Raw genomic sequence first — 20,911 nt, 5'->3', positions numbered from 1 at the left:
TCTCATATTGATTTGCAATATGATGTTTTATGTTTATTGCAGTGTTAGCAAAGTGGAAAATGGTTAGCACATGTGTCTCACAGTCGAAAGATCCTCACAATTAAGAGGTTAACTGGACAGTCTACATCAAAGGTGTCCAAACTGAGGGCCACATACTGAAAAATTAAAGCATGCGGGAGCCATTTTGATCTGTGGGATCTGAACTGAGGATGTCGTTGTGGCTTGTGCAGCCCTTTGAGACACTTGTGATTTAGGGCTATATAAATAAACATTGATTGATTCATTGATTGATTGATATTTTTCATTTTCAAAACCAATACAATATATAGATTTTTCCTTTCGGGCTTCCTACAAGTTTGGTCTCAGGGACCCAGAAGGGGTTTCAATCAAAAAAAAAATTTAAAATATGTATATATTGTATAAATGTATATATATTTATTAGGGATTTAACGGTACACGGTATAATGATAAACCTCGATAAAATTCCAGACGGTTAGTAATGCCGTCAAAATTTGTAATTACTGAAAAATCGTCATTTACTAATGCATTTTAGGCAACACTGCTTACTTCCTGTTACACTGAAGCGCCGCAGTGCCTGCGCATGCCCGGCTTGAGTAAACATGGCGGCGACTACACGGACTTTGCTTTGAAAATATTCCCTCTGAGTAGACGAAGCCGATCGCTTCAGTTCACTTCAATCGCTTCTACTTCCGTGGAGTCTCGGTGTGTGATTAAGAGCTCAATGTTGTTGGAGGAGAAAAATATTTGATGTTGAGGTTTCATTTTTAACGTGCAACCAGCATCCTTCCGTCATCTGCTCGGACAGAGTTACCATGCAGCAGGCGATGTGTCGGGAACGTTGCCACAACTTGTTTATAATGTCTTTAGTTTGTTGACTGGGATGTTCACTCGTCCTTTAATTTAACTGCTAACGTTGTTAGTGTTCCATTAACGTCAATACTAAAATGTTTTGTCATCTCATCGAATTGAAGGCAGGCTGAGTTGTTGGCGAGGCACAAAGATTGTGTATTTGATGGGAGGTATCACTCCTGTTTATTTTTGTTGGCCAAACTGTTGGACTGAATTACATGGTTGTTGAAGAACAAAACTTGTTTATTTGACTTATCTTCATTAGCTAAACTGCGTTGTGTTTTATATTGATATAAAAGGAAACACCATGTTTTTTTAAATTGCTTGTGTTTTTTCATTCCACAAAGTTATTATTTTAAAGGCCTACTAAAATGATTTTTTTTTAATTTAAACGGGGATAGCAGATCCATTCTATGTGTCATACTTGATCATTTCGCGATATTGCCATATTTTTGCTGAAAGGATTTAGTAGAGAACATCGACGATAAAGTTCGCAACTTTTAGTCGCTGATAAAAAAAAGCCTTGCCTGTACCGGAAGTAGCGTGACGTCACACGTTGAAAGGCTCCTCACATTTCCCCATTGTTTACACCAGCAGTGAGAGCGAATCAGACCGAGAAAGCGACGATTACCCCATTAATTTGAGCCAGGATGAAAGATTCGTGGATGAGGAACGTGAGAGTGAAGGACTAGAATGCAGTGCAGGACGCATCTTTTTTCGCTCTGACCGTAACTTAGGTACAAGCGGGCTCATTGGATTCCACACTCTCTCCTTTTTCTATTGTGGATCACTGATTTGTATTTTAAACCACCTCGGATACTATATCCTCTTGAAAATGAGAGTCGAGAACGCGAAATGGACATTCACAGTGACTTTTATCTCCACGACAATACATCGGCGAAGCACTTTAGCTACGGAGCTAACGTGATAGCATCGTGCTTAAATGCAGATAGAAACAAAAGAAATAAACCCCTGACTGGAAGGATAGACAGAAAATCAACAATACTATTAAACCATGGACCTGTAAATACACAGTTAATGCTTTCCAGCTTGGCGAAGCTTAACAATGCCGTTGCTAACGACGCCATTGAAGCTAACTTAGCAACGGGACCTCACAGAGCTACGATAAAAACATTAGCGCTCCACCTACGCCAGCCAGCCCTCATCTGCTCATCAACACCCGTGCTCACCTGCGTTCCAGCGATCGACGGAAGGACGAAGGACTTCACCCGATCATCCGTGCGGTCGGCGGCTAGCATCGGCTAGCGCGTCTGCTATCCAAGTCAAAGTCCTCCTGGTTGTGTTGTTACAGCCAGCTGCTAATACACCGATCCCACCTACAACTTTCTTCTTTGCAGTCTTCATTGTTCATTAAACAAATTGCACAAGATTCACCAACACAGATGTCCAGAATACTGTGGAATTTTGAGATGAAAACAGAGCTTTTTTGTATTGGATTCAATAGTGTCCGAATACTTCCGTTTAACTATTGACGTCACGCGCATATGTCATCGTACATAGACGTTTTCAACCGGAAGTTTAGCTAGAAATTTAAAATTGCACTTTATAAATTAACCCGGCCGTATTGGCATGTGTTGCAATGTTAAGATTTCATCATTGATATATAAACTATCAGACTGCGTGGTCGGTAGTAGTGGGTTTCAGTAGGCCTTTAATAACCATTCATGTGACATAGCATTTTGGTAATGTTCTATGGTGTATAATTAATACCTATATGACATATTTCTGCTCAAACTCTCAATGGATCTGTCTAGATACAGCATGTACATGTACACACAGTAGTACATGAAAATGTGTACATAACTTAAAAATACCTCTCTCTGAAAATGTAAAAAGAGAGATAAAGGCATCATTTACCGGGTAATTAAAAAAATCTGACACGCTGATACTATTAATGAACAAAAACACCACAAATGGTCTTTAAATATATAGATAACGTTTATCTCGAGCGTTTTTATTAGATATTACAAATTGCACGATGCCGTCGCAATATTATTATATATATAATAATCGTGATTTCAATATTAATTGAATATTATTGAAAGAATCCAAAATTATTATTTTGCCCATAATTGTGCAGTCCTATGTGTAAGACTAGACCTCATATATGAACACAAAGTTTATCTATATTGACAAAAAGTGCAGTTACATCTTATGTCCATAAGGTGCAATCTTTCGAAATGTTAAAATTTGTATTTATTTATAGTATTATTTTGTTTCTGCCATATTACTTTGTTTATAATGCTTGTGTTGCTTTCATATGCACATTCAGCTTTCTACTTGAGGTACCTATATACACTTTGAATGTGTTTTTTTTTTTTTTTAAATAAAATGTGGTTAAAGGATTTCAGTATAGCGTAAGTAGTTTTTGAAAATTTTGAGCACATTTAAAATTACCGCGATAATGATAACCGTGATAACAAATGTTCATACCGTGACATCCCTAATATATATATATTAGGGCTACAACAACTAATCGATTAAATCTATTAAAATAGATTATAAAAATATTGGCGATTAATTTAGTCATCGATTCGTTGGCTCTATGCTATGCGCATGCGCAGAGGTTTTTTTTTTAAAATAAACCTTTATTTATAAACTGCAACATTTACAAACAGCTGAGAAACAATAATCAAAATAAGTATGGTGCCAGTATGCTGTTTTTTTCCAATAAAATACTGGAAAGGATAGAAATGTAGTTCGTCTCTTTTATCCGATTATTAATCGATTAATCGAAGTAATAATCGACAGATTAATCGATCATCAAATTAGTTGCAGCCCTTATACACGCACACGCGCACAGAGTTTTTATTTTTTTTACAGTTTTTGTTTTTTACTTTTTTTTTTTTATTAACACTTAAATCTCTAGATCAAAGGTGTCAAACTCATTTTAGATCGGGGGCCACATGGAGAAAAATCTACTCCCAAGTGGGCCAGAATGGTAAAATCACGGCACGATAACTTAGAAATAAAGACAACTTCAGAATGTTTTGTTTAAAAATAGAACAAGCACATTCTGAAAATGTACAAATCATAATGTTGTTGGAGTTTTTTTACACTTACATGTTGCGGTTAATACTATCTTTATTTGTCGTTATTTATACTTTCTGAATAAATTGTGATAATGTTCATCAGTCAACTCATTGGTGTTCATTTTCAATCTATCAAGATAAAAACATATCAAAATCAAATTACACTATGTTATTTATGTAGTTTGATCATTTTCCTCAATAGATGCACTAACATAATGTTGTTTATTTTGTACATATGTAGCATAGTCTACGAAATTGCTATTCCTACATCCAGTGGACACATTTAGAACAGCTATTTCTTTCATTCAAAAATTCCAGGTCACTTTTTATACTTAGCAAACTCATCCAGCACCCCCTGCGAGTCCGTAAGGGACAAGCGGTAGAAAATGGATGGATGGATGGATGGATGGATGGATGGATGGATTCCGCAGGCCGGATAAAACCTGTTCACAGGCCTGACCCAGTCTTGACTTTTGTACGTTTGACACCCCTGCTTTCGGTCTATATGTCAAAATAAAGTTAAAAAAAACATGTTTATGCTATTTTTGTCAAAGAAAACAACTTCAGATCCATCCGCCGACTATAAGATTTGATTTATTTATAATTTTTTTGTTTTACGCCTTTTGTAAAAAAAAAAACTTTATATGGCAAACACACAAACCAAGCAATATTTCCCCCCAAAAAAAATTCAAAGTGGAATATTTGATGTGAGGTAATTGAAGTTTTGAACAGGTGAATAATTCATAACATTGATTTTGGTTCATTATTATGTGCTTTAAAGAAGAAAAAAACAGCCTGCACGGCAGCTTTGTGTTTTTAGGGTCGACATTGCAAGTTTTTTCTCATTACATTCCACTTTTATTGCACCTTTTAATGTTGGTTTTTTTGTAATAGTATTTTTTAGAGATGTCCGATAATATCAAACTGCCGATAAATGCTTTAAAATGTAGTATCGGAAGTTATCGGTATCGGTTTCAATAAGTAAAATTTATGACTTTTTAAAACACTGCTGTGTACACGGACGTAGGGAGAAGTACAGAGCGCCAATAAACCTTAAAGGCACTGTCTTTGCGTGCCGGCCCAGTTACATAATAATATCTACGGCTTTTCACACACACAAGGGAATGCAATGCATACTTGGTCAACAGCCATAGAGGTCACACTAAGGATGGCTGTATAAACAACTTTAACACTGTTACAAATATGTGCCACACTGTGAACCCACACCAAACAAGAATGACAAACACTTTTCGGGAGAACATCCGCACCGTAACACAACATAAACACAACAGAACAAATACCCAGAACCCCTTGCAGCACTAACTCTTCCAGGACACTACAAAATATACCCCCCGCCGCACCCCGCCCACCTCAACCTCAGAGCATGTCCCAAATTCCAAGCTGCTGTTTTGAGGCATGTTAAAAAAAATGATGCACTTTGTGACTTCAATAATAAATATGGCAGTGCCATGTTGGCATTTTTTTCCATAACTTGAGTTGATTTATTATTTATCATTTGATTTATTTTGGAAAACCTTGTTACATTGTTTAATGCATCCAGCAGGGTGTCACAAAAAAATTAGGCATAATAATGTGTTAATTCCACGACTGTATATATCGGTATTTGAGAGTTATATCGGAATATCGGATATCAGCAAAAAAGCCATTATCGGACATCTCTAGTATTTTTACATTGTGCCGCAGGCTGCTAAAAAAATAGTTGCGTGCTGCAAATGGCCCCCGGGCCACATTTTGGATATCCCTGGCCGAAATTGTCCATTAATGTGAATGATTCTTTGTTTGTATGTGTTCTGCGAAGTTAAACTGGTGGTCATCCCAAAGTCAGCTAGGATAGGCTCCAGCACACTTTAATTTGGACAAGCTGTTTATAATCATAGGAGCTATCATACGCTCTACCAGAGACAAATTAATCAAAACTTCACTGCATCCCTGCGGTTTACATTTCGGTAATTTATCCCAACCTTATCTTTTCAGCCGTGACAAACATATGAAAAAACACATTAACAGCCGATTAAACGTGTTAAGTCAGGAGGAGCTGAAGTGACGCAAAGATGAGTTACAATTTAACGCTTGTGTAATGTTCATATTGTTGTTACTCAGCCAGTGTTTGTGGGTCTGATGGACCCGTTGCATTTTGTGGCTTTTAATGCCTTTTTAAGGCCTCACAATCAAACACTTTTATGTTAAAATACTGAACAGATGTTTACGTTATCCCAATAAACATCTGCACCTCCAAGTCCGAGTCCACGGTTCTCGCTCGGAAAAGGGTGGAGTGCCATCTCCGGGTTGGGGAGGAGATCTTGCCCCAAGTGGAGGAGTTCAAGTACCTAGGAGCAGGGGCGCCGAAAAGGGGGGGTAAAGGAGACAGATTCTAGGGGCCCATGACGGAGGGGGGCCCAGAGAGGCCCCTAATGATGATGAAATTATAATACAGGGGGCCCTGTAAAGATTATTTTCATAGGGCCCAAAATCCCTAGCGGCGCCCCTGCCTAGGAGTCTTGTTCACGAGTGAGGGAAGAGTGGATCGTGAGATCGACAGGCGGATCGGTGCGGCGTCTTCAGTAATGCGGACGCTGTATCGATCCGTTGTGGTGAAGAAAGAGCTGAGTCGGAAGGCAAAGCTCTCAATTTACCGGTCGATCTACGTTCCCATCCTCACCTATGGTCATGAGCTTTGGGTTATGATCGAAAGGACAAGATCACGGGTACAAGCGGCCGAAATTAGTTTCCTCCGCCGGGTGGCGGGGCTCTCCCTTAGAGATAGGGTGAGAAGCTCTGTCATCCGGGGGGAGCTCAAAGTAAAGCCGCTGCTCCTCCACATCGAGAGGAGCCAGATGAGGTGGTTCGGGCATCTGGTCAGGATGCCACCCGAACGCGTCCCTAGGGAGGTGTTTAGGGCATGTCCGACCGGTAGGAGGCCACGGGGAAGACCCAGGACACGTTGGGAAGACTATGTCTCCCGGCTGGCCTGGGAACGCCTCGGGATCCCCCGGGAAGAGCTGGACCTGGGGAGAGGGAAGTCTGGGCTTCCCTGCTTAGGTTGCTGCCCCCGCGACCGGACCTCGGATAAGCGGAAGAAGATGGCTGGATGGATGGAATTAACATCTGTTCAGTATTTTACCATAAAATTTAAAAAAGTATGTTAAAATACTAAACAGATGTTTACCTTATCCCAATAAACATCTGTTCAGTATTTTACCATAAAAGTGTTTGATTGTGAGGCATTAAAAAGGCATTAAAAGCCACAAAATGCAACGGGTCCATCAGACCCACAAACGCTGGCTGAGTAACAACAATATGAACGTTGAACGGAAAATGTATCTGCCAGTTTCTGCATCCCACAGGGATTCTTCTTTTGTGTTTCTGCACCTGCGGTTCCCACACAAGGTTGCAACATTGTTTGGCAACACTGTCTGCTCTCATTTTCTCGCACATTTGACCCTCTGATGTTCTGTGTACCTACACTCCTGTCTAGGCCTGCTGTGTGTGTGTGTGTGTGTGTGTGTGTGTTACACAGAACATCAATTTCCACACTTCTATTAGCCATCTTATATGTAATAGAAATGTGTAGGGGGGTGTATGGTGTGTGGTCATTAAATATGTATTCTGATATATGTTCTTCACAGAAAATGAGCCAAAGTCAGTGAGTCTCAGTTTGAAAAATTAATTAATTGTATCATTTTTCTTTTAATAAAAAATGAAAACGGGTCCCACAGACCCGAACACCACACAAGGGTTAATTACCATGAATTGATTTACGTGGACCCCGAGTTAAACAAGTTGAAAAACTTATTTGGGTGTTACCATTTAGTAGTCAATTGTACGGAATATGCACTATACTGTGCAATCTACTAATAAAAGCTTCAATCAATCAAAAAAAGCATTTGACATCACCTGCTGATTTAGTGACGACAGGGCCGCCATTTTGACAGTCAAGTCCTCGTCCTCTGGTCCTTTCTTGTACGTCATCCTGAAGTAAAGTCTTCTTTTTGTTCTTCTTCTTTTTATTATTGGCAAATAACCTACAGTAAAGTGTTTGAAAAGTAGCATTTTGTGTGCTGTTGGGCTGAATGCTCGTCGAAATGACGCTCGACAATTGTGACATTATTTATTAGCTTACTTTGTTAGCTGAGATTCCGCCTAATAACTTTCAGGTGGCGTGTGACGTCATCATGTCACGGAAGTGGAAGACACCGGAACTAAAGCAAAGGCTAAATATGGTCAATATATAATTACTCCCGAAATATTTACTTAAATGTGATCGAAATTTAATCAGAACGTTACAAATATACATCAGTTATTGTGCAAATGTTCATACATTACAGATACGCGCTAACATTAATCACGTTCTGTATTTACATGTTGCAGAGTTTAGGGCCCGTAATGAAGGCAGTTACGTGGTGTCGGTGCGCCCCCTGGCGTTCAAAGTCGCCACACGCCTAATGGGCAAAGTTTCAAGTTTCTTACAAGTTTTGCCATCATTGGCTGAACCTTGAGGCGCCTGCAAGTTCTACTTTGTTTGGAGATGTCGGCGCCGTCCCCACCCCTCATCCTGCTGTTGGAGGAGGAGGAGGAACTTTTTTATTGGGATTTTTGCGAGGAGAAAAATCCAGCTAAATGCAAGAAAATGTTAAGGTAAGTCATATTTCTGGTTTTATCACTTTAATGTTGTTGTTGTTGTTTTTTTGTAGTTATTTGATTCAATTCAACCAGTCTTTTTTTTCAGGGCACACTGCACTTTAGTTTGTAACAATGTTTTATTATTTGGAAAGGAAAGCACTTTAAAGTAGTGGTACTGCAGTATCGCTTCACGTGATTGGTGTTGCAAAAATATTAGAAAAACATTGACACTTTGCACCACACACATTTTGAGCCAAAAAGTACAACAATTAATTCTGAAGTACTTTATTTTAGTATGCAAAAGTGGTTGAAAGGTAACAGCAATTACGTAACTGTGCTGCAGACAAAGGTTTTTAACAAATTATTGTAGCAGTAATACTATACAAACAACATGTGAGGGTCAAAAATCTTGTTATTTCTATTACAAATCTTGATAAAAAAAAATATATGGTGTGTTTATTTCAATGGTGTCCAAAATGTGGCCCGGAGGCCATTTGCAGCCTGCAGCTATTTTTTTTAACAGCCCACAGCACATTCTAAAAATACAGTTAAAAAAACAGAACAAAAAACATAAAAAAAGTGGAATAAAAGAACAAACAGGTGAAATGTAACGTGAAAAATCTACAATTTTGACTTTAATCTTACAAAGCTACCATGCAGGCTGTTTTATTCTTCTAACTGTCTTTGCTAAAAAATAAAAATAAAAAAATAAAAAACTAGCAATGAATCAAAATCAATGTTGTTATGAATTATTAACTAAGGCCTAAATTACTTCACATCAAATATTCCACTATGAAATATTGCATGTTTTGTGTTTGCCATATAAAAAACCCAAAGTTTTAATTGACAAAAAGGGCATAAAACAAACAAAACAACCTATTAAAAAAATAACAAAAAATTTAATTTGACGGATAGATCTAAAATTAATCTAGAGACCTTAGCATTGAAAGTTAAAAAAAAAAAGTATGATTTATTTTTAACATTTTTATGAGTGTGTCCCTAAGTATATTAGTGGGATTTTTTTAAACTGTCATTTGAATCAAATCAATGTTGTTATGAATAATTGACATATTTAAGCCTCCAATTACTTTACATCATATATTCCATTTAAAAAAATATTTTTTTTTGGGGGGGGTGTATTAGAACATTATTTTGTGTGTTTGACATACAAAACAAAAAATATTTTACAAAATGTGGCATAAAACAAAACATTTTTACAAAACAACTTATAATCAATGGATAGATCTCAAGTATAAAAATGGGACCCATAAAAATGGGACCCATAACCTCCCTGCTTGGCACTCAGCAACAAAGGGTTGGAGTTGGGGGTTAAATCACCAAAATGATTCCCGGGCGCGGCGCCGCTGCCGCCCACTGCTCCCCAAGGGGATGGGACAAATGCAGAGGACAAATTTCACCACATCTAGTGTGTGTGTGACAATCATTGGTACTTTAATCTTTAAATTAAATAACTTAAGTGTTGAAAGTTTAAAAAAAAAAAAAATATATATATATATATATATATATATATATATATATATATATATATATATATATATATATATATATATATATATATATATGACTTATTTTTTTAACACTTATTATGGGGCCCTTTTCCCTCAATAATCTTAGTGGGATACATTTTTTAAACTGTCATTGCTCAAAAAAATAAAAATCAATGTTATGAATTATTGACCTATTACTTCACATCAAATATTCTACTTTGAAATGTGTTTGGGTGAAAATATTGCATAATTTGTGTTTTTGCCATAAAAAAAACAGGGTTTTCTTTGACAAAAAGTGCATAAAACATTTTTTAAAAAGTTGATCTAGAGATTTAACATTGTATAATAAAAAATGATAATATATGACTTATTTGTAATATTTTTTATGACTGAAGGGGTGTCCAGGTCCAACTTGAGGGGAGTCCTAAAGGATGAAAACTACTATATATTGTATTGGTTTTAAAAATGAAAAATACATTTTTACAATTTTACAATCCCGCTATTATGAGTGATCTTAAATGCTTACATAACAAGTCTTTCTGGATGTATTCCTTAGAAAGAAAGCCCTTTGACCACTTCACCCACAAATAATCAGATTAAAGAATTACAACATTCCTCAGCGGAGTAGTGAGTTGCGCCATCAACAGTGCAATTAAAAACTCAATGTTTCTGCTTTCGGACATGTCAAAATCACTCTGCGAGGTGAAAAGAAGAGTGGGACATGTCAAAGATGGTGGATGTGGGCGTGTTCGGACTTCTTAAAGCCATCAGAGCTAAAGCAGAACTACACTGAAGCTTCCAATCAACCTCCCCCACAGATGAGTGCCCGTACATAACCGCGCTCGGACCATCAGGCAGCTTTTACCCCCTTGGACTCCGGCCGTCCGGTCGCCATGGAGACGGTGGTGATCGTGGCCATCGGGGTGCTGGCCACCATTTTCCTTGCGTCCTTGGTGGCCCTGGTGATGGTGTGTCGACACCGCTACTGCCGCCCGCACCACCTGCTGCTGCACCACTTTGACTCCAAGTTAGTCCAACACTGCATGATCATAGTCATAACAATAACGCTGTGGGAGGAGCTTGTTCCAACTTTAGGCGGACTGGAACACCTTAGAGTTGGCCTTCATGAACTCGCCCTGTTTCCTTATCTATGCACTCTCTTTGGCACATTTGTTATTTTTAATGCTATCTTGAGGTACCAGCCTGGAGGAGAGTGTGCGTGCGCTCAGTAAGTTAACTTTCGGTTTCGATTCCTGTTTGTACTGTAATATTGTACATGGTAATTGGGATTTGTTATATATTGTATATATTATTTAATAATATAATATATCAGTATATATTATATACTGTATATATAATATGTAAATATTACATACATGTAATATTTTATATTGCTACTAGTACTATGGTACATTTTTAGTCTACTTTACACCTTTTGTTTTCACCCTCTTTTTGTGCCCTTGTGTGCACGATCCTTTCCATCCTTAGTAACTGAGCTACTGTTTGGAACAATTTCCCCTGTGGATCATTAAAGTTTGTCTAAGTCCAAGTCTAAGTCAACCTGGGTGGACAAAAGCATGAGAGACGAGCGACCATTTTTACAGATTGCTTCAAACCTTTAGATAGCTCGGCTCTCTCTTATTACTACCATTGTTTGTACGTACTCGTGTTTGGTAGAATACACTTCAATTTTAGTCACCTCTCATCATTTTAGACAGCCTTAGAACTAAAGGATTGGGAGGGGGGGACTCTTCCCTCCTAAAAGGTGGGGTTCTAACACCGTATAAAACCAGTTTTAGAAGCTTTCACACCAACATAGCATTTTTATAGTGCATGCAGAGTTTGATCAAGCACTCGCCATACCCCCAAACGTGTGGAGTTTCAAATGGTACACAATGATATACAGTCAATACATATTTAAATAATGACTTAAATGGGTAACATTTAATATAATTGCAATTAAATACATAAATGTGTCATTATTTTATGTAAATCCAAATATTTGTTTGATTTTATTTAATTAATCTGTAATAATACTAGAGATGTCAGATAGTATCGGACTGCCGATATTATCGGCCGATAAATGCTTTAAAATGTAAAATCGGAAATTATCGGTATCGGTTTCAAAAAGTAAAATTTATGACTTTTTAAAACGCCGCTGTGTACACGGACGTAGGGAGAAGTACAAAGCGCCAATAAACCTTAAAGGCACTGCCTTTGCGTGCCGGCCCAATCACATAATATCTACGGCTTTTCACACACACAAGTGAATGCAAGGCATACTTGGTCAACAGCCATACAGGTCACACTGAGGGTGTCCGTATAAACAACTTTAACACTGTTACAAATATGCGCCACACTGTGAACCCACACCAAACAAGAATGACAAACACATTTCGGGAGAACATCCGCACCGTAACACAACATAAACACAACAGAACAAATACCCAGAACCCCTTGCAGCACTAACTCTTCCGGGACGCTACAATATACACCCCCCCCCCCCCCACCTCCTCATGAGAGCATGTCCCAAATTCCAAGCTGCTGTTTTGAGGCATGTTAAAAAAAAATAATGCACTTTGTGACTTCAATAATAAATATGGCAGTGCCATGTTGGCATTTTTTTCCATAACTTGAGTTGATTTATTTTGGAAAACCTTGTTACATTGTTTAATGCATCCAGCGGGGAATCACAACAAAATTAGGCATAATAATGTGTTAATTCCACGACTGTATATATTGGTATCTGTTGATATCGGAATCAGTAATTAAGAGTTGGACAATATCGGATATCGGCAAAAATGCCATTATCGGACATCTCTAATGCTAAAGTAAGCTAGCCGGTGGTGTTCTTGGTATATGTTTTTGCTTTGAAAAATGTAACTGTGAGGAAGTTGCAAACAGCCCCTTTAAGTGACAGATAAGGCATCGACTAACCCAGACCTATTGATGAATTTATTGATGTTGTCGGAGTTATTCACGCACTTTCAGACCAAGATATAGACCAGATCTGGTCGGAGTTCCACAGACAAGTGGAAGTGCCGGGTCGCGCTAACACACAATTTCATCAAATTATTTTTTTAAATCATAAAAATAATCAGAATAATTTATTAAAATTATGAACTAATTAATTGAATAAATTATTAAATATTGAAATAAAATGTACTTTTACACCAAATCAATTCATGACACTTTTATATATTTAATTCTGGTTATAATTAGTTAATGAGACTTTTAGGTAATTATTTATATATTTAATTTTGTCCCATTTGACCCTCCATACAATTGCAGCTCCCGCCATCTCATTTGTTTTACTAGACCACATTCCTGGCGACTATAGGGTTCATTGGATGATTCACTGCTTTTACAAATAGGCCCACCGTGGACCTGATCGGCGCCATGGAGACCCAAAGCGAGCTCTCAGAGCTGGAGCTGGACGACGTGGTCATCACCAATCCTCACATCGAGGCCATCTTGGAGAACGAGGACTGGATAGAGGACGCCTCGTACGTTCGTTCCGCCCGTCTTTTGTCTTTCCGCGACGTCGTGGAAACGATCTGACCACTCGTTTAAATATGTGTCCTTCCCTACAGAGGTCTGGTCTCTCACTGCATCTCCATCCTGAAGGTACTGCTGCTCACGACTTTGTCTTGCGTGACTGATCCGTGCTGACGAAACACCATTTTGTCGCCGTAGATCTGCCACACTTTGACGGAGAAGCTGGTCGCCCTGACGATGGGCTCAGGGGCGAAAGTGAAAGCGCCGGCCAGCCTTAGCGACATCATCACGGTGGCCAAACGCATCAGCCCCAGGTAAACGATATCAGCTCTTCTGGATAAGCCCATCGCTAACTGACGTCCTTGCACTTGAACAGGGTGGACGACGTGGTGCGTTCAATGTACCCGCCTCTGGACCCCATCCTCCTGGATGCCAGGTGTGCAACATCCTTTAAAAAACTGTATAAACCGTCGGATTGTGTAGATTTGCTTGATAAATGAACCGTGCTTTAAAGCAAGTGGAGTGCAGTAGCTGGCTACAACCTACAGAGGCACTAGTGAGTCAATCTTTACACTTTTGCGGTCTAAATAAGACTAATACTGTGTCAGTGGATGTAGTTGTGCTAACAACGAATGCTAACTGATTGGAGTCACAGTTAATTGTAAACAAAAAGATTGCAGACGACAGCGCTACAGTGTACTGGAATCTCACAGGTATGCTAACAACAAACTAAATAATTGTTACCCGCCTTGTTCACGTTTTAGCTATTGTTCTACGAAGCAATTTAAACGAGTTAATACAGACATGATCTAAACATCTAAACAAGGGGTGTACAAACTTTTTCCACTGAGGGCCGCACACTGAAAAATCAAAACATGCGTAAGCCATTTTGATATTTTTCATTATCAAAACCAATACAATATATAGAATTTTTTATTATTATTTTTTAAACCCTTAGGGCTTCTCTCAAGTTTGGTCCAGTGTACCCAGAAGGGTCTCAGTCGTATATGTATATTTTTTAATTCATTATATATATATTTTTTTATTCAACGCTTACGGTAAATCTTTAGATTAACTTCAGGTCTGTCAATATGAAGTTTATACACAGATATATATATATATGTATGTATCTGTGTATATATATATATATATATATCTGTGTATATACACTACCGTTCAAAAGTTTGGGGTCACATTGAAATGTCATTTTTGAAGGAAAAGCACTGTACTTTTCAATGAAGATAACTTTAAACTAGTCTTAACTTTAAAGAAATACACTCTATACATTGCTAATGTGGTAAATGACTATTCTAGCTGCAAATGTCTGGTTTTTGGTGCAATATCTACATAGGTGTATAGAGGCCCATTTCCAGCAACTATCACTCCAGTGTTCTAATGGTACAATGTGTTTGTTCATTGGCTCAAAAAGCTAATTGTTGATTAGAAAACCCTTGTGCAATCATGTTCACACATCTGAAAACAGTTTAGCTCGTTACAGAAGCTAAAAAACTGACCTTCCTTTGAGCAGATTGAGTTTCTGGAGCATCACATTTGTGGGGTCAATTAAACACTCAAAATGGCCAGAAAAAGAGAACTTTCATCTGAAACTCGACAGTCTATTCTTGTTCTTAGAAATGAAGGCTATTCCACAAAATTGTTTGGGTGACCCCAAACTTTTGAACGGTAGTATATATATATATATATATACATATATACACATACACATAATACATATATACATATATATATATATATATATGTATCTGTGTGTATATATATATATATATATATATATATATATATATACATATACATATATATGTACACATAATATATATATATATATGTACACAATATATATATATATATATATATATATATATATATATATATATATATATACATATACATATATATGTACACATAATATATATATATATATGTACACATAATATATATATATATATATATATATATATATATATATATATATATATATATACATATATATATATATGTACACATAATATATATATATATATATATACACATTTTTACACACAAATACATACATATACACATACATACATACATATATACACACACACATTTACATACATACAATCAATCAATGTTTATTTATATAGCCCTAAATCACAAGTGTCTCAAAGGGCTGCACAAGCCACAACATACACATAAATGCACACACATATTCATATACATATATATACATACATATGCATATATACATACATATACACATTTACATACATATATATGCACATATGTGTTTTATGTCCTTTTTGTAAAATAAATTAAACATTTTAAGACAAAAACACAAAATATGCAATATCTCCCCCCCCCCCAAAAAAAAAATTACAAAGTTTGATTATTTGATGTGAAGTAATTGGAACCTTCAATAGGTTGATCATTCATAACATTGATTTTGATTAATTGTTATTTTTTGAGCAATGGCATTTAAAAAAAAACAAAATACAAAATACACAATAATGCTTAGGGATCCAAAAGAGCGCCAACTCGAATGTGTTAGGTCATACTTTTTTTTTCTTCCGTTTCAACATTTAAATCGCTAGATCACTGATTCTCAAACTGAGGCTCCATCTAGTGGTACGCCAAAGATTCACTTGTTTAATTTTCCTATATTCAAACTGTGTACAAAATATTTGACTCTGATGTGTATATCTGCAAAATAACATGCTAATATTACAATGCTAGCGATTGTGCGGCAGACCGTTAAAAATTAGTATATGGGCAGCAAATATCCCTCGGGCCACACTTTGGTCACCCCCTGGTTTAGGTTGTCTTTGAAGACATTTTGTCTCTCGTCCTAGCAGGCTTCACCCGTGCATAGGACAGCTCAATTCTGATGGGATGGTGCAGGATCCAAGTATTTATCTTCTAAAAGGTAGAGATTGGCCCTAACATGACTGGCTTTGCTCTTTTGTGGGGAAAACATCCAAGTACAATGTGGTGAGGCCTCTGCCAGCCAGCAGCATAGTTTGGGTGCACCTTAAATACCATCTCCTCAGATTAGAGCTGTCCTGTCTAGTTTGAGCATGAACTGATGAAGCCTGCTCAAGTGTGAGGCGAAATGTCTAAGACAACCTGAAGAGTCCAGAATACAAAAACCTGGCTGAATATTCACATGGTTCACACCATCTCAAGTATTTTGTCCCTGATTGTACTTCATCCTTCCCGACCCAGGGCCACAGCTCTGCTGCTGTCCGTCAGCCACCTGGTTCTGGTGACCCGCAACGCCTGCCACATGTCCGGCAGTCTGGACTGGATCGACCAGTCGCTGCACGCGGCCGAAGACCACATGGTGGTGTTGCGGGAAGCGGCGCTGGCCTCCGAGCCGGATCGCTGCCTTGCTGGAGGTGAAGTCCAGAGGGAGCAGGCCATCTAGACCCCGACTCAGACCCCAAGGATTTATTCAGTCTGTGACAGCTGCATCATCCTCTTATGTCCGCTTTCTGACCACTTTAAAGAGGAACTGTACTTTTTTTGGAATTTTGCCTGTCATTCACAATCCTTATGTAAGGCAAGAACGCATGTTCTTTTTAATGCATTCTAAATCGTAAATAAACGCTAGCAAAAGTCAGCTAACAATAGATGTAATATAGGAGTCACTCTAATGCCTATAAAACACTAAAAAAGAAACTACATCAGTGTTGTATATACACACTGTAAGTATATACTGTATGTAATGTAGTAACAGGCACATTCATAATAACATTTAATATTTAAAATTAGAGATGTCCGATAATGGCTTTTTTGCCGATATCCGATATTCCCCAACTCTTAATTACCGATTCCAATATCAACCGATACCGATATATACAGTCGTGGAATTAACACATTATTATGCCTAATTTTGTTGTGATGCCCCGCTGGATGCATTAAACAATGTAACAAGGTTTTCAAAATAAATCAACTCAAGTTATTGAAGTCACAAAATGCATAATTTTTTTAACATGCCTCAAAACAGCAGCTTGGAATTTGGGACATGCTCTCCCTGAGAGACATGAGAAGGTTGAGGTGGGCGGGGTTGGGGGGGAGGGGGCGGGGTTGAGGTGTGGGGGGGTAGGGGGTAACGGGGGGTGTATATTGTAGCGTCCCGGAAGAGTTAGTGCTGCAAGGGGTTCTGGGTATTTGTTCTGTTGTGTTTGTGTTGTGTTACGGTGCGGATGTTCTCCCGAAATGTGTTTGTCATTCTTGTTTGGTGTGGGTTCACAGTGTGGTGCATATTTGTAACAGTGTTAAAGTTGTTTATACGGCCACCCTCAGTATGACCTGTATGGCTGTTGACCATGTATGCATTGCATTCACTTGTGTGTGTGAAAAGCCGTAGATATTATGTGATTGGGCCGGCACACAAAGGCAGTGCCTTTAAGGTTTATTGGCGCTCTGTACTTCTCCCTACGTCCGTGTACCAGTCCGTACAGCGGCGTTTTAAAAAGTCATAAATTTCCGATATTACATTTTAAAGCATTTATCGGCCGATAATATCGGCAGTCCGATATTATCAGACATCTCTAATTTAAATACTTTACTCATTTTAAGCATACAGCGGCATATAGATTTCACTGACGCATTACAACGTTTGATTATTCCTTCATCAACAACAGCAACACTACAAATCATGGCAGACTACAAATCATGGCAGACTTCAAGAGGCAAAGACTACTTTGGGACAAATGATGCTCAGAACCTTATATTTTTGAGGCTGAATATAGAGAGGATGATCTACAAGTTTTAAAAGCTGCGTGATAAACAGATGCCGCTTTTTCGTGAAACACTTAACTACGAACATAATAAATTGGTCACTTACTGTACAATGTCGGCTCTCACTGGGGTGTTGACTAAAGGAATGTTTGTATCTTTCCATTTAGATGAAGAATTAATTATAATGGGCGCAAGCTAGCGTCTTTTTGAGTCTTTTCTCACCATGGGTATAAGTTGGATGTGAAAGTTGACCAACTTATCGATTTATGGTCACAACTTTCTACTATCCAGGTGAGAGGCATGATTTATAATCTATAATTAACTTTCACCAACTCAGAGGCAATGCTGCAGCAGCGCAGTATGTCAATGCTGTAGCTGCACAAACTAGTTGCCGCTAAAAAGTAGCTCCTCTGCGTTAGTTAATATAAATATCGCTAATACTTGCTCAATATCCAGATCACAACATGTAAATGAAGTATTGTTGGCGGTTTTAGACTGTTTTTTTTTTAGAGTACGGAATAGTGTACTCCCATTTGGTGCATTGGTAGCCACCTCGTACTTGCCATATTTTACTAACTAGAATGCATAAAAAAAGAAAAACATATGTGTTCTTGTCTTACATAAGGATTGTGAATGATAAGCAACATTCCAAAAAAAAGTGCAGTTTCCCTTTAAGTGATAATAGTTGGAAATGTCCTCCTCAAATGGGCTCTCTCAGTGCAGCTGAGCTCAAATCCAAATCACATGAAGGCTTAGTAAAAAATAATCCTTTCAGAAAAAAACATCAGCCAATAGATGTTCTGCAACTTAGTGGACGAGCAGAACCTGGCGTACATTTTGTGAGTGAGGGTCAGCGTGACTTCAGAAAAACTTTCCTTTCACTTTCATTCCTCTTCTTTACGAGTGGCATTTAAGGTGAAAAAAACAAGCAATGTTGACTTTTGCTAGAACAATTGCTAAGTGGAGCGTGTGGTCTGCCTGTGACATCCTTCCATCAGGTCTTTGTATCCTTAGGGGTTCCCAATCGGTCGCAACTGGACTGTTCAGATTGTCTTGGACAGCTAGGACAGACTGGAGCCGTCCTATCTAGTGTCTGAACATGAACTGATGAAGCCTGCTCATCTTCTAGGACGAGGGTGTCCAAAATGTGGCCCGGAGGCTATTTGCGGCTCGCAGCTAAAATTTTAGCGGCCTGCGGCACATGCTAAAATACTATTACAAAATAAAACAAAAAAAATCATAAAGTGGAATAAAATAGCAAACAGGTGAAATGCAAAGAGAAAAGTTGCAATGTTGACTCTAATAACACAAGCTGTCATTGCTCAAAAATTAATAATGGTTAAGAATTATTGGCCTATAATGAATTCAAATAATCCACTCTGAAATATTTTTGGAGAAAATATTGCATATTTTTTGCCATATAAAACCAAAGGTTTTCTTTGACAAAAAGGGCATAAAACATAATAATACAAATGTATAATCTAAAAGTTCAACTTAAATTAAACATTGAATTTAAAAAAATTAAATGATATATGACTTATTTTTACACTTTTATAAGTGGGCCCTTTTTGGATCCCCAAGACCTTTTAGTGTGTTTTGTCTTTATTAAACTGTCATTGCTCAAAAAATAATACCGGTAATCAATCAAAATCAATGTTATGAATTATTGACCTATTGAAGTGTCTGATAACTTCCCCTCAAATATTTCACTTTTAATTTGGGGTGAAAATATTAGGGGTGCCAAAAAAAAATAGATTCACATCCAAATTGTGATTCTTATTCATCCATAATTTTCACAATTCGATTACAATTTTTTAAATGTTTTTTATTGATGAGGTTTTTTAGGCCATCTCCTTGCAACCAGAAGATAGATAGACAGTACTTTATTGATTCCTTCAGGAGAGTTCCCTCAGGAAAATTAAAAAGAAACAATTCTATACTGTAACCTGTTTTCTAAAGAAAGTCTCATTTTAAATACTATATCAAATACTACATTGCGACAATTGTGTTGAATCGATAATCAATTCTGAATCGGATAGTCACCTCAGGAATCGTAGTTAAATTTTGCCATAAAAAAAAGGGCTTTCCTGACAAAAAGAGCATACAACATTGAAAAAAAAAAACTTTAATACGACGGATAAATCTGAAGTTGGTTTTAGAGATTTAAGCGTTGAAGGTAAAAAAAAAAAACATATTTAACTTTTATGACAATGTCCATTTTGGGTCCCCTTAAACATTCACCAAATTTGAGAGAAGCCATAAGAATTGAAAAAAAAACCTCTATATTGTGTTGGTATTGAAATGGAAAATATCTAAACTTCCTCCACATGCTTTGATTTTTCAGCGAGCGGCCCTCTGTGTAAAACGTTTGGACACCCCTGGTCTAGGACAAGGGTCGGCAACCTTTTGCATCAAAAGAGCCATTTGGGCCCGTTTCCACCAAATAAAAATCCATTTGGAGCCACAAAACTATTTGCTCAATATATTGAAGTTACTGCAACATATACAGTTCCATTAAAAGATATTGTCACGTTCCGTTCCTGTCTTGTTCTCCCCCGACCTCGTATTTTGCACGTTTTTTGTAACTAGCTTCTT

General features: G+C 37.6%; 1 protein-coding gene across 1 annotated transcript in view; it reads left to right on the top strand.

Moving 5' to 3' along the window:
• tmem98 (transmembrane protein 98) overlaps positions 1–17,616 on the top strand; it is a 31,361-nt gene extending 13,745 nt beyond the window's left edge. The window contains exons 2-8 of the mRNA XM_062050143.1: positions 8,313–8,579; positions 10,891–11,099; positions 13,447–13,578; positions 13,666–13,699; positions 13,769–13,884; positions 13,947–14,006; positions 16,796–17,616. Of these exons, the coding sequence (XP_061906127.1) occupies positions 10,966–11,099; positions 13,447–13,578; positions 13,666–13,699; positions 13,769–13,884; positions 13,947–14,006; positions 16,796–16,997 (678 nt within the window). The 5' untranslated portion in view covers positions 8,313–8,579; positions 10,891–10,965 and the 3' untranslated portion in view covers positions 16,998–17,616. The remainder of the gene's footprint in view (positions 1–8,312; positions 8,580–10,890; positions 11,100–13,446; positions 13,579–13,665; positions 13,700–13,768; positions 13,885–13,946; positions 14,007–16,795) is intronic.
• Positions 17,617–20,911: the final 3,295 nt, after the last annotated feature.

The sequence above is a fragment of the Entelurus aequoreus genome, linkage group LG06, assembly GCF_033978785.1.
Source record: "Entelurus aequoreus isolate RoL-2023_Sb linkage group LG06, RoL_Eaeq_v1.1, whole genome shotgun sequence".
NCBI classification, from domain to species: domain Eukaryota; kingdom Metazoa; phylum Chordata; class Actinopteri; order Syngnathiformes; family Syngnathidae; genus Entelurus; species Entelurus aequoreus.
The sequence above is the reverse complement of the archived record's forward strand: the minus strand, read 5'-3'. Positions and strand labels throughout refer to the sequence as shown.